Below are 15462 nucleotides of genomic sequence, written 5' to 3' on the forward strand. Positions count from 1 at the left end.
GAGCCTGGCGGGGATCCCCCGGGCAGATGTTGTACAACTTCTCACACACACCCCACGTTTCTCTCCGAAGGGAGCTTTTCTCCCTGGCTGCGTGGCCCCCATATTTCCAAACAAGCACCCGGGATTGGGGTTGGGTGTGGGTGTAAGTTTGTCATACTTGGAGGACCGATGGGGGGGGGGGCGAGGAGGGGGGTGGGGAAGGGAAGCCACCCCGAGGGAGGGGTGAGGCAACATGACAGCCGCTCCTGGCCCAGACTTTCCGTCGGGACGGGGCGTAAAGAAAGGGAAGCCCAAGTCCCGCCGCCCAGGAGGGAGGAGGGGACTCGGCGGCGATGGAGCTGAACTTGGGCGCGAGTTTCGGGAGAAGTTTTTAGACTTGGGCAAAAGGTCTCGCGCTGACAGCCCGCAAAACTTGGCGGGAATGCCGCCTCTCCCTCTCCTTTTCTTCTCTCCCCCGACGCCGCAGCCTCTGCTCGGGAATCGAGCCGCCGCTACGAATCCCATCCCTGAGGCGTTTCCCGCGGGCGATTTTAACTAGCTCGGCCGCTCTTCCGCTCGGCTTGAGCGAGGGGAGCCCCGCTGGCCGAGACGGGCGAGCGGGCCAGATTTCCCCCATTGGCGGGAGATGCCGGCATCCTAAGCACCTCTGATCCAGGCTTAGGGGGCTCGGTCCAGCATGGCCGTCAATGCTCTGACTGGCTTCTCCCTGGTCAGCCTGCTGAGTTTCGGCTACCTATCCTGGGACTGGATGAAGCCCGGTCTGGTGGCTGAGGTTTCGGGGGACCCGGCGGGGAAACCTCGCCTCCCTCCTGTTTTCTCCAGGCCTCCCCACATCATTTTCATTCTGACCGACGACCAGGGCTATCACGACGTGGGCTACCACGGCTCGGACATCCAGACTCCGACGCTGGACAGGTTGGCTGCCGAAGGGGTTAAGCTGGAGAATTATTACATCCAGCCCATCTGCACGCCTTCCAGGAGTCAGCTTATCACGGGAAGGTAAGGAGGGGCAGAAGCGCCGCTTTCACGCCACTCGGTCCACCCGGTCCACGCGGGGAACTGGACGGGAGAAGCAACTCCAAAGGGAAAAGGAAGCCCCCCCCCCAGTGGATGCTGGAGAGGAAGGCCGAAGGAAGCCCCCTGAACTTCAGCCAAGGCCCTCCCCCTAGATAAACTTGTATAAATTATGTTCAAATAAAAAAGAGAGACAGAATGGATAACCAGATTGAGAAAAGCAGAAGGGAACAACAACCCTCACTTTACTTTAACTTTAAAGAGATAATGTGGTTGCTCAGGATTCATAATTAGTGTTAAAGAGCGGAATTTGGAGGGCGATAATGTTAGATGGCTTTTACTTGCAGTAGAACTTTAAAGCTGAGCGAAATTAATGTGCAGACAGGAGAGATGAGGCATAATAATGAGTAATAATGAGTAAAAACGGTAAATGGATTTCACTGCATTAGAATTTTAAATCAGAACGGTGTTGGTGTGCAAACAGTAATCATGAGGCATAGCAATGAGTAATAATATTAGCTTTATTTCATAGGATTAGGCTGTAAAATGTAACAGTACTGGTGCACAGACAGTGTTACCCAAGGGATGGGCACCACTTTTCAGAGCCGAGGTGGCCCAGTGGGTAGAGTGCAGTACTGCAGGCCACTTCAGCTGACTGCTAGTTCAGCAGTTCAAATCTCACTGGCTCAGGGTTGACTCAGCCTTCCATCCTTCCGAGGTGGGTAAAATGAGGACCCAGATTGTGGGGGCGATATGCTGAGTCTGTAAACCGCTTAGAGAGGGCTAAAAGCCCTATGAAGCGGTATATAAGTCTAACTGCTATTGCTATTTTCAGTTCAGACAACTTTCCTTTCAGAGAGAAGCCAGTTTTTCTTGAAAAAAGTTACTTTACATCGTTTGCTCCTTATTTATGTGGATATAATACTACTGAACTCCTGTACCTGGTTACCATTAGGATTCACACCACATACCATTCAAACTTGTACTTGTACATACAATTAAAACTTCTATATACAATTAACATGCAGTTGTAGAATGGATGATGACAAGGACAGAAACAGCAGCATTTGGAGAATTAACAGGATTTCATCAGCCTCCCAAATCTTGATTGGCTAAGATTAATGCAAGGAATTCATTTACTTTGTTAGCAGTGAAGGCAATTTAGCATCCCTTTTAAAGAAATGGTCTGGTTTGGGATTAACAATATATGTATCCATGATAATAACATTGGTCTACATAGGCCGCTGAAAAGGTATTTAAAACATAAGTAAAAGTTTTCTTTTGAGTTACTCTATTGGTCCAATACTGGCAACATTGACTAGAAGTATATTTACAGATTTCATGAAGGAGGTTTTCCCACTGTACCTCTTGAATCTGGGGATTCAGCCTAGGAAATCTAGGAATCTTTGGCATGTAAAATATAGGATGTACCATATAGGGGGAAGAAAGACAAGATGTCTTCCTAAAACCCAGAATAATCTATTTTTCCTTAGCAAACTGAAACCCATCGGAGAGGAGATCATGAAAATTTCTGCCCAAACATTGCATGAAATATATCGTATTTTTTGGAATATAAGACACACCTTTTTCCCTCAAAAAAGAGAGTGAAAATCTGGGTGTGTCTTATACACTGAATACAGCATTTTTGGCCTGCTGAAACACCGCCCCTACATCAAAATGGTTTCCAGAGTGCTCCTGGGGGCTGGGGAGGGCAGAAATGTGCGAAAAATGGACCGTTTTTTGCTCCACCCCCCAGGAGCACTCTATAAGCCTCCTAAAGGTTATGCATGGCCTTTTTTTGGACAAAAAATGGGCCCATTTTTGTGAGGTCTGCAGAGTGCAAAAACTTTTTTTTTCTAATTTGCCTCTTCAAAACCTTGGTGCATCTTATACTCCGGTGCATCTTATACTCCGAAAAATACGATATTCTTTCCTTTGCTGCTACAGTTAACCTACCAATAGTCCTACAGTCCAGTCCTAAGTATTTGCCAAACACCAAAATGAACATTCTGGGTGGAAACTCTGTATTGCACGGATCTTTATGTTTTGCCAGTTTTTCAGTGGCTTGCTCTGCTGTTCACGAGCCAGAAATCAAAGAAACCTGCCTTATTTTCATCATCCAAGCATTTGTCAGATATAAAACATGCTTAATTTCCCGCAGCTACACATTCCAAATCAACACTGTATGTGGTGTGTGTGTGTGTGTGTGTGTGTGTGTGTGTGTGTGTGTGTGTTGGGATTGGGCAGGGGGATAGATTCAAAGCCAACTGTAATTATTCCCGAGGAAAAAAAATTTGGGGATTGGAGTATTGTGGGATAGTTAGAAAAGGCTCACTGCAAGATCTTTGACTTTTCCTAAGCCAGTGAATAAGACACTTCTAGAAAAGTAGACATCTGTTTTGTGGCTAGCTAAACTATCTTCATTTACTTTTGTATCCAATTTCAGAGTGCTATTACCTGCATGCATATCATGAGACGTACAATTTAACAAGTGAGGTAAAAGTATGTGGATTTCTTCCATAAATATTTTGAACTGGAGGGAAAGCAATAGATAAAGAGTACCACTGAAGCTTATTGAAGACTTAGATTTTTGAGCATTGGAGCCTAACTAGCCGGAGGCCCCATCCCATGAATAAGGTGATATGCTTCCAGTGTATGAACGTTTGTTCCATAATAAATCTGGAAGTGTTTGAGGTCCTCTATAACATCCTAACATTTTCCCACTATGGCACAAAATTAAATAAAATGACTTCCAAAATAAATATTACAGTGGATTTCAAGGACATAATTAAATCTGCAATCCTATACCGTTTATCTGGAAATAAGCCCTTTGGGCTTCATTTCTGGGAAACTATGAATGTGATTTCACTCTGTGAGTTGCACAGTCCAACTTTTTATAGGGAAAAAAAGGGCATTCCTTCCCTTGCAGAAAACTCTAGAGATTTTGCCCTCCTTTTAAAAGGACTAAGTCCTTTGAAGATGATAAATAAAAATTTTCAGAAAACAAAGCATGTCTATATGAAATATTAATTCCTGCTGAATCGATCCCTTGTGGATGGAGATCAATACAGTTTAGTGACTGCCTTGTTTAGCAACCAATTGTAGTTATGACAGTGATGAAAAAGCACCTTAGCTACCCATCTTTTCATTTATAACCTTTGCAGGTCTATAAAACAAAGGAAAGCTGAAATAAGATCATAGCACAGTCATGGTTTCTCTTAGTGATCATTTCACATGATGACCAAGTTGCCAATGCCAACTGTAGTCACCAAAAGAGGATGACTTACAATAATTCATTTAGAGACTATTCAAAGTTTACAATAGCACTGAAAAAAAGTGAATTGTGACCATTTTTCATACTTACAACCATTGCAGCATTCCCCATGGTCACATGATCAAAATCCACACGCTTGGCAATTGAATCATATTTATGACAGTTACAGCATCCCAGGGTCACGTGGTCACCTTTTGCAATATTCTGACAAGCTAAATTAATGGAGAAGCCAGATTCACTTAACAACTGGGTTACAAACTTAACAACTGCAGTAATTCACTTAACAACTATGGCAGGGAAAGGTTGTAAAATGGGGTAAAAGTCACTTAACAACTTGTTGCTTTGCAACAGAAATTTTGGGTCGTAAGTCGAGGACTACCTGCAACATCTGTATTTAAATATGAATCATTGTAAATCTTAAAAACAAAAACCATTCAGATTTTAACTTTTGACTTTCTAGATAGTGTTGATTGTGGTTCTGAATTTGTCAGAAGTATTAATGCAAAAAGCCTTTCTGGCAGATACTACCTAATCTTCAGGAAGACAGTACTATTGAAAGTTTTAATAGGCTTTCCCTACATTAGTGATGGCAGAGGTGATAGACTGTAAAGATGCTGTTCTCCTCGGTGTGTTGCCTCATAACAAGCTTATGCTGGGCTTTTTGCTCCAAAACATATCAAATTATTCTCATCTGGAAAAAAAGAGATTGCATTATGCAGAATTTATAATATCAAATTAATTACATGACATGTAAAACTCACTGGGATTTGCATTACACATAGTGGATCAGATACAGTTACAGATCAAGATAATCCTTGACTTACGTCCATTTGTTCAGTGATCGTTCAAACAGTGCTGAACAAACAGATATATAATAGGTCCTCAAAATTCTGGCCATTGCAGCACTACTGTGGTCACATGATCAAGATCTGAGCACTGGGGTACATGGTTCACAATTACTGAGTCAAGACAATCACAATCACACAATCACCATTTGAAGCCTTCCTTGCAGGCTTCCCGCAAGCAAAATCAATGGGAAAGTTGGCAGGGAGGATTACTCAAGTATGTCACTCCTGCTTATTCCCTGCCTGTAGCATTCCTCCACCTCCTGCAGCTTCTACTGCCTATCTGAGGCCTTCCTACAACTCATGTGTAGTCTGTGCTGGCCTTCCCAACTTCCCCAACTCATGCATGGCCCACACCAGTCCTCCTATGCCCTTCCCAGCCAACCTCCCATGGCACTCCCATGCATCTTGTCTGGGGCTCCCGGACAAGGATCTTTGGATCTATACTTACAGCAAAATTATCCAGAAAGTATTAGATATAATGGATTGAACTTTGTTTTTGCTCCATTTTTGCTCCTGTTACTTTTACCATCTCTGGCTTGGATCTCAGCATGTGGTTAACCTTTTCAATTGGTGGTAAAGGCTAACAGGGAGGTGGAAATAGGAGTGGTGAGCAAATATGAAGAAATAAATGAAAAAGTAATCAGGCCTAAAGTAGTCCAGAAAAACATTGGGATTTAGCAATATTCTATGCATCCTTTAAAAATGTGTGTATTTTGGAGACTTCCAGAGAAGAAAGGGCAAACCTGGTGGTTGGTTATAGTTCCGTTAAAAAAGGAGCCCAGAACCACAGTGTAATGAAGAGCTGGTGAGAAGGCTGGCTATTCATAATTCCTTTGGACAAGGAGAAGACTTGAGCATCTGTTATTTGTGTCTGTGTGTGTGTGTGTTTGTGTGTGTGTGTGTTTACTATGTTCTTATTTTTCATTTTTACTTTTCTTTCTATTTTTCTTTTCTTTCTATTTTTAAAGGTTTAAAGCTTTTGTATTTGTAGTGTTTAATAAAACTACTATAAAATAAAAAATGTGCTTATGTATGTATACCAGTGAACCTGGAAATAGATATATATTATATTGTGTCTGCTTACAACTTGGATTCTTTGAAACCATGCCATGCAGCTTTTAGAAGGAATTCAGGTAGAACTAATGTTCTACCAGGGAAACTTACTTTTCAGGGACACAACTATAAGTTCACAGGGGGGTGGAGATATTGTAATGTAAGATGATGTCTTTGCTTTCTTTTTCTCTCTTTTCCTAGGTACCAGATCCATACAGGTCTTCAGCACTCAATCATCCGTCCCCGACAGCCAAATTGCTTGCCTCTGAACCAGGTCACTCTCCCACAGAAGCTGCAAGAAGCCGGCTATTCTACCCACATGGTTGGCAAATGGCATTTAGGCTTTTATCGTAAGGAATGCTTGCCAACCCGCAGGGGCTTCGATACCTTCCTGGGCTCACTGACAGGAAATGTGGATTATTATACATACGACAACTGTGACGGGCCAGGAATATGCGGGTACGACCTTCATGATGGGGAAAATGTAGCTTGGGAAAAAAGTGGCAAGTATTCCACGTTCCTTTACACCCAGCGAGTCAGAAAAATTTTGGCAACCCACAACCCCAAGGAGCCTCTCTTCATCTACATAGCATTCCAGGCAGTGCATACCCCTTTGCAGTCCCCAAAGGAATATATCTATCGCTATCGCTCCATGGGCAATGTTGCCCGCCGGAAATATGCTGCCATGGTCACATGCATGGATGAAGCTGTGAAGAATATCACCTGGACCTTGAAGAAATACGGCTACTATGACAACAGCATTATTGTTTTCTCTACAGATAATGGAGGGCAGACGTTCTCTGGGGGAAGCAACTGGCCGTTGCGAGGCCGCAAAGGAACATATTGGGAGGGAGGAGTGCGTGGCATTGGATTTGTCCACAGTCCACTGATTAAGCGCAAGCGAAGGACCAGCAGGGCGCTCATCCACATAACTGACTGGTACCCAACCTTAGTGACTTTGGCTAGGGGCAATGTGTCTGAAGCAGATGGCTTGGATGGCTATAACGTGTGGCCAGCTATCAGCGAGGGCAAAGAGTCACCCCGGACTGAAATCCTGCACAACATTGACCCTCTGTATAATCATGCCAAATATGGCTCTTTAGAGAATGGCTTTGGCATCTGGAATACAGCAGTGCAGGCCTCTTTACGGGTTGGAGACTGGAAACTTCTTACTGGAGATCCTGGCTACAGTGACTGGATCCCACCACAGACTCTAACCAACTTCCCGGGGAGTTGGTGGAACTTAGAGCGCCTGACAAACGGGATGCGGCAGTCTGTCTGGCTTTTCAACATTACAGCCGATCCATACGAGCGCCATGATCTGTCAGATCAGCGTCCTGATGTGGTCAGGGCTCTACTTCTTAGGCTGGTTAATTACAACCAGACTGCCATCCCTGTCAGATACCCTGCGGAAAACCCACGAGCTCACCCTGACTTCAATGGTGGTGCCTGGGGACCTTGGGCCACAGAAGAGGATGAAAGATGGGAAGTAGAGCATGGAAAGCCAAAAAACAAAAAGAGGAAAAAGAAGTGCAAGATCTGTAAGCTACGTTCCTTCTTCAAAAAGTTGAACACCAGGATGATGTCAAACCGCATCTGAGATGGGGCAGGCTGGGTTCTTGGCAAAAGTCAGGTTGGAAGGGAGCTGTTCCAAAAATTTAAAAAAAAATGGAAGTAGGGGGAGAGAGCACTAGACCATTCTCCTTTCTGTTCAGCTTGGAGTGAAGTGAGATGGACTATCAGCTCTTCTTCCCCTATTGTGAGATAGGGATAACCAAGTCTGCCTCTCCATTCCACTTCGTCTTTCCCTCAATTTCAGCACCAACATTGCTGATTCTGAATATGGGCAGACTTTGCAACTGCTATTTGACATAGTCCCTTCCTTTTAAATGTTGTGACATGAGATGATACTTAATGTGCAATTAGTCATTCTAGGAGATTGCAGCAATGCCATTCAGGAACTAGTGGGAAGGATATACATTCTCATTCTTTAACCAAAGATGAAATTGTTCTTTACCCAGGGAAAGAATCTCTTAAGGATGAAATTGTTCCATATTTGCTATTGACTAATGGAATGCTGAGCATAAATAATCTTATATAATGTTTTTGCTCTCAGAAAGCGATTGTGGATTCTTCTCTCCCTGGAGACTGTAGTTGCCTCCTCCTGATCACTTTAGTGCCTGTGGGTGTAGATACAGAAGACCTGGGACAATTATTTTTATCAGAGTTAAAATGCAGATCTGGTGTGGTGCAATTTCCCCCCACCCCCTGAATATGTATAAAGCCAAACATCTTGTATACGTGGGCAGGGGCATCAGTAAAGGCTGTTTGAGTGTTGCTTGAGTTAAGAGCATAGTCTTATATATGCAGAAGGAGTTGATAAGAGCTGAATTTTTACATTGATTGACAGATCTGTTTACTTCCACTGAATGACTGCTCTTATATAGTTTTTTTTTACTATGCAGATTTTCTTTCCTGCAATTTTGAGTGTACTGCAGATGAGTTCTTGTTCATCTATAGATCTATTCAAATACAGAAGAATAATTGCAAGTTGCTTCCATACGTCAATTTGTATGTAAAACAAACTATGCAAATACTCATGATTAGCTCACAAATAGTTAAAATCTTACTGTTTGGTGAGCAGATGCTTGAATTTGTTCATAAAGGCAGAATTATTTTTTACAAATATGATGATCACTAGCTGAATGTATTTTTTTAAAAGAAAATAACAGTTCATTTATCTATTAATGTGAGTTAATCATGGTGATTGATTGATGCATGGATTGGGGATTTCCTATCAGGTCAGTGTTGGCTCTTAGCAATCACATAGATAATTTTTCACTGATGATCATTAATGCTCTATCATCTCTAATGAGCTGTGGTGGTGCAGTGGTTGGAATGCAGTATTGCAGGCTAATTCTGCTAACTTCCAGCAGCTTGATTCTCAACCTGCTCAAGGTTGACTCAACCTTCCATCCTTCCGAGGTGGGTAAAACAAGGATCCAGATTGTTGGGCGATATGCTGACTCTTAAACTGTGTAGGGAGGGCTGCAAAGCACTGTGAAGTGATATATAAGTCTAAGTGCTATTGCTATCCCTAATATGTCCTTCAGGTCTTCCAATGGTGCATACAGTCTTCTCATCTTCCCTTTTTTACCACCTTTCCCAGTATCAAAACCTTTTCAGAAAACTAAATCTTCACATAATGCATCCAAAGTAGGATATTTTGAGCCTGGTCCTTTCAGTTCCAACAAGAACTTTGGATTGATTTGTCCACTACAACCATTTGTTTGTTTTCTTGGCTGCCTTGAAATATTCTCTGGAGTCTTCTCCAACCCCAAACTTTAAAACACTCTTCTCATTCTGCTTCTTCAAAGTACAACTTTTGCTTCCATAGATCGTGACAGAGAATTCCATGGATTATTCTGATCTTTGTAGGTGTAGCTACATCAGAGCATCTGAATACCTTTTCCAAAGTCTTCAGGGCTGTTTTTCCAAGTGCAATTGGGGAACATATTTCTTAACAGCTGGTTCCTATAGTGTGGACGGTTGATCCTAAAAGGCAGAAATTATCTACCATCTTGATATTTTAGGTCATGGTTGTGAAATTAAATCTTCATAGTGTTGAAGATAAAGATGAATAGTCTAGAACAGTGATTTTTGTAAAGGTGTGCCAAAATTGTGTGTGCACCTGCTATCGCGTGCACGCGTGTGCCCACATCCACAATTCAATGCAACCCACCCACCTGCATGCACATACGACCCCCCTACCCTGCGCATACACTCACAAACCCCCATGTGTGTGGGGGGAGTTTTTGCCCTCCTCAGACTCTGGAGGCTTTCCTGAAGCCTGGGGAGGGCGAAAACGGCCTCCCCCAGCCCTTCGGAAGGCCAAAAATCAGCTGGCCAGCATACGCATGCATGCCGGAGCTGATGCCTCATGTGCTGTCAAATATGGCTCTGTGTGCCACCTGTGGCATGGGTGCCATAGGTTCGGCATCACAGGTCTAGAAATTTCCAATGGCATCTGGCTGGCACCTGAGGGACACAAAGACTGAATAAAGTTGATTGCTGATCTGTCCAGCAGAATTTTTTTTTTGCCATCTTATATTTTAGTTATGTTGACACTTTCTTTGTTTATAAAGCTTCTGATCTAAAAAAAAAGAATTTAGCAATCTGGAAAAATTTGGATATTTGGTTCTTGGACAAGTCTGAAAAAAGAAAGTGTGGCCTCTTTAAAAGATTTGTTTGAATGAATTAACTCCTTAAATAAGTTGTGCCTTTTTTTAGGCTCATGCAGAGGTCTTGGGCAAGAGTAACTACTATGAAACATTGCAGAGAGGTGTTGTGCTTTCACATGGTCCAAAACGCTTCTTCTGAGCCACTTTCAAAGATTGCTCAGCCCTGAAGATTATACATTACCCTGAGTCTCTAAGGCAGTATGTGTCTTTGAATACCAATTGACAAAGAATATGAGAATTTGGTGATGCTTGAAGGATTTCCATGGGTATTTCTTGGGTCACTGCAGGAGCAAGATACTGGTTTGAAGTTTGTAAGATCCATTTTGCATTTGCCTGGAACTACACACACACACATGCACGTATGCACACACGCACGCACGCACGCACACACGCACACACACCTCTCTTCCTGCCCACCTTGCCAAACACAGGAGTAAGCTTATGAAAGTTGCTTTTAAAGAGAATACATTTCCAGAACCTGGTGCTAAACTCCATTTCTCTTCTCTTTTCTGGACCAGTGTTTCTCCCTTCTAAAAGCTAGGGAGTGTTGCTTGCCTGGGGCTTCCTTGGGGCAGAGAGGCTGAAGGATTGTACGCAGACTCATGTAGACACACATTCTGATGAGCATTGAAATGCTGATCTTAAATGAGAGTGGTGTTGACTTTCCAGCCTAAGAAGAGGATGATATCTCTGGTTGGTAGGAAGCCCCTGAAATGTTCCTACAAAGTGACAATGGTTGCCTGGATCACAACTACATTATTTCCTTTTGGTGTTTTGTGAAATAATTCCCGTGTGTACACCACCAAAGAGGATACTATCCAAAAAGAGGGCAAACAGCTCTAAAATCAGTTAACTGTAGGAGCTTGATTTTATTTACACTTACATAATGCGTTTTACATTTTTCTCCCCACAGGTTTTAGTTGGTACAGTGCATGTGGGCGAAAGCCCTGCTGTGAATTAAAAAAAAAATGTTATTTTTGTCCCTAGAGAATGAGCCCTTTTAGGACTTGTCAACTCATTGATGAGCTGTGTGAGGTTCTTTTCTTTCATGTCACTAAAATCTGTGACAGTTGGCAGGGCTTAGACTACCCAAGTATACAATGTACTCCTTTTCATAGTACCCTGGAGATCTGTTTCTGCCTTCTGAACAAAGTGTAATTTGCACCATAGGGCTACTTGTGGTTCTCCCAGAATGATGGCTTAACGTATTCATGGGTTAAGGAGGAGGAGGAGGCAAAGGAGAAGGAGAGTTGCAATTGTTTCTTAGAAGTAGCTAACGTACAATGAGTCTAATTTATCACTTCAGAGGCATTTCTAAAGAATTGTCCCTGTTTGCCCATGAAGTAGGTCAGTTTTCCAAACCAGAAAGAACGAAGAATGGATAGAGCTGACTGCTAATTCAGTGCTGAATTAACACACAGCATTACCTTATTTTTCTGGACAGTCCTGGTAGAGGAAGGGAGGACAATGACATTTACATTTATTAAAAAGTCAGGGAGATGGAATGGAGAAATGGTTAGTGAAAATGGTGGAATTTGTTCAGATGGCCAAACTGACTTTCTTAATCGGAGAAAAGACAATATCTAAGTTTATTGCATACCAATGGTGGGTTTCAAATTTTTTTAGAACCTATTCTGTAGGTGTGGCCTGTTTTGTGGGAGTGGCTCCGCGGTCATGTGACCAGGTGGGCATGGCCAACTTGGAAAATATGGTGAAACTCACTTGCTAAGCAACCAAAATTTTGGGCTCAATTGTGGTCATAAGTTCTCTCTCTCTCTCTCTCTCTCTCTCTCTCTCTCTCTCTCTCTCTCTCTCTCTCTCTCTCTCTCTCTCTCTCTCTCTCTCTCTCTCTCTCTCTCTCTCTCTCTCTCTCTCCTTCGTTACTTCCTTTTGTCTCCTTTCTTTCTTTCTTTCTTTCTTTCTTTCTTTCTTTCTTCCTTCTCTCTCCTACTTTCTTTTTCTTTCTTTTTTCTTTTCTTCCTTCCTTTCTTTCTCTCTTTTTCTTTCTGTGTGTGTGTGTGTGTGTGTGTGTGTGTGTGTGTGTCTGTCTGTCTGTCTGTCTCTCTCTGTGGCTCTTTTTCTCTCTCTACCTCCCTTCCTTTGTGTGTGTCTCTCTCTGTCTGTCTGTCTGTCTGTCTCTGTGTCTGTCTATCTGTCTCTTTGTATCTCTCCCCTCCCTCCCTCTGTGGTATGTCTGTCTGTCTGCCTCTCACTCCTTCTCTCTCTCTGTGCCTCTGTCTGTCTGTCTGTCTGTCTGTCTTTCTCACTCACACACACTCACACACAGAGATGGCAGGCAAACAGGAGTGGAGCAGGCCAGGGGAGGGACTGTTCCTGTACCGGGCCCCTGGAAGCCCCTGTACAGGAAAGCACATTAAATTCTTTCAACCAGTACGTGCGTACCGGACAGGATCAGCTGAAACCCACCTCTCTTGCATACTCTTCCCTTATAGACTCCTTGTGTGAAACAGGAAAAAAAAACCTTATGATTTATGGTAAACTTATAGTTGTAATTATAAGTGATATAAAGAAAATTGGAAATTTCTTCTTGTATCATTTTTGTTTTCTAATTTTTAAATTTTCTTTCTTGCAATTTTGTCTTTGTCTTTGATTTCTTCTTCCTCCTTATTTTATATTAGTTATTAAAGCACCCAGGAAATGCTAAAATGCATTTGGCGCTTACATAAACATGCTGGCAAATGTCCACTTTTAAGCAGTTACCTACATTTAGTCATTGTAGGAGGAGAACCATGTTAGTCTATGGGGGGCAAAAAATCAGAAGGCGTCTGGTAGCACTTTTTCTGACTAATAATTTTTTCCATATGCATGTAATTTTATTTTACTGCATTTAGTAAAAAAACAAAAATAAAAAAGCATTTTATCAGAATAAACCATGGGCTGTCTTAAGGAGCTTTATATATTGACTCAATTACATGCCATCAGGCCAATTTTAGCTCTTAAGTACTGCATAGATTTTCTCCATGATCATCTGTTCCAAATCTAATCTTTCAGGTTTTCATCCAAAGGTGCACTTATTGCCATTGCCATTTTTACTGAGTCCATCCACCTTGCTACTAGTCATCTTCTTCCTCTCTTACCTTGTAGTCTTGCCCAGCACTAGTGCTTTCTTCAGAAAGCTAGATCATCTCATAATGTGTCCAAATTAGGATACTGTGAAGCTGATTATTTGCTCCTTTAGTGGAAACTCCAGATTGTTTTGTTATATATACACGATGTGTTTCCCATCAAACCATTCCTTGTGTGGTCCTATAATGGACAGCCAGCAACAGCTGCAAGATCTTCCCTCCATGCCTCAAGAAGATTGATAATCCTGTTTCTCTCATCAATTTGTGAGAATTTGTGCTTTAAATCCAGACCTTTTTTCTCCTGAAGCAAATTAATTCAAATTACAATCCTTTAGAAAGATGAAATTACATTTGAGTAAAAATGTTTATTACTACGCTGTGAGGACGTTCCACAATATGAAAAAATATGAAAGTATTGAATATGGCAAGCTTTTGATTGTTCATGGGGGTGAGTGGGGGGTTGCTTGTTTGCCTGTTGTCATAGGGCAGGGAGAAAACTTGTGTTCTTTCTAATGTTTTTTTGGATTCCAACTGCCATGAACTTCAGCTAAATAGCCAATGGTTAATCATGGTGGCAGTTGTAATATATAATATAACAACCCAGAAGACCACACATTCTCCAAGCCTGGACCAGTTAGACTTTTAATCAAGCAAAATGGAACTTACAAAATGTTTATTTCTGGTTTCTTTTCTCCTCCATTTAAAAAAGTTGTAAATGATGCAATTTTTGCATGCAAAAGATTCTGGAACATCATGGACCTAATTCTTTCTCCTTCCTTCAAATTTAAGAAAGTGTGGAAAAATTACCGATTTTCCCATTAAATTCATTATGCAATCCATAAACACCTGACTCACCTGGTATTTGCCATTCTTCTTTTCCTGAGGATCCTCCAAGCGAAAAAAATATACATTTTTTTTCAATTACATTGAAAACCAAAGCCTTTATGTGTTTTGATTTGAAGCTTTGAGGCAATTTGAGTCAACAAAAAATGGTTTATTTCTGAATTTGGGGCAACGATAAAATTGATCTTTGGAGAGGAAGGCTTAAAGGCTTAAAAATCTGATAGTGAACCATGGGATCACTGTAACGCCAGTTCTGGATATGTTAACTCTACTTGCCCAATAGTTCAATTATTATCCATTGCCACTTTCAGTGTGGAAATTGTGTGACATTAGAAGAAACACCCCGACCTGCAAATATACACCTAGTAACACTTGGAATTTTGAAAACGTCAGAGTATTTCATTGATTGGCATGAAAGGTCAAATGTTTCACTTTGAACACAAAGAGGAATATTCATACCTCGTCTGGTTCTCGCACCTGAATTGTGGAGTAGAGAGGCTGTCCAATATTTCTCTCCTGGCAAGCATGGTTCCAAATGACGCTACTCCTGCAACGTCTCCATGCTGTAGGAACAGCTGCCAAGAGAAGGAAAACCATTCTCTGTCTTGCTATGCTTCAGAAACTAAATGCATTTTAAAGCACAATTCAATGTGTCAAGCATCCCAACCCAGAGGTCTCAGCCAGGATGTGTTCCCACCCATGAACAGCATCAGATTTGGGGCCTGAATGCAGGCAAACAGGATGCCTGTTCTAAATGCAGCTGTCTCTCCTAAGTGGAGCCCCATATCTAATAGTCCCATTAAACCCCCAGCCTTCTCTGCCTGTCACTCTCTTCAAGCTTGGAAGCTGTGAATACTTGAGAAGTATGAAATGGCCTGGGGGAAGCACTCTGAAAGTGGCTGAGTTACCTCCTGCTTGGTGTCAATCCATAAAGGTCACAGCCGGTGACAAACAGCAATTAAGTTCAAGAACCACTTTGTGGAAATGCTGGGTGTTCCATGCGAAATGGCTCTTTCTCGTTTTGCAGGATGATTGCCCAGCTGCACGGGTGGCATTTTCAGGGCCATAAGACTGTTCTGCCTTCCTACTGAGCACAATAATTC

The 15462-nt window shown here is 42.2% G+C and overlaps 1 protein-coding gene across 1 annotated transcript; it reads left to right on the plus strand.

Annotated features, from left to right (window-relative positions):
- The first annotated feature begins 466 nt into the window (after nucleotides 1-466).
- ARSI (arylsulfatase family member I) lies at nucleotides 467-9533 on the plus strand. The gene is made up of 2 exons (XM_087709450.1): nucleotides 467-999; nucleotides 6391-9533. The coding sequence occupies exons 1-2, from the start codon at nucleotides 677-679 to the stop codon at nucleotides 7787-7789; spliced, it is 1722 nt and encodes a 573-aa protein (XP_087565576.1). The 5' UTR covers nucleotides 467-676; the 3' UTR covers nucleotides 7790-9533.
- Nucleotides 9534-15462: the final 5929 nt, after the last annotated feature.

Source organism: Thamnophis sirtalis, unplaced genomic scaffold (assembly GCF_051295495.1).
Source record: "Thamnophis sirtalis isolate CommonGarterSnake01/CBP01778 unplaced genomic scaffold, rThaSir2_p1.2 scaffold_3, whole genome shotgun sequence".
In the NCBI taxonomy this organism is placed as follows: domain Eukaryota; kingdom Metazoa; phylum Chordata; class Lepidosauria; order Squamata; family Natricidae; genus Thamnophis; species Thamnophis sirtalis.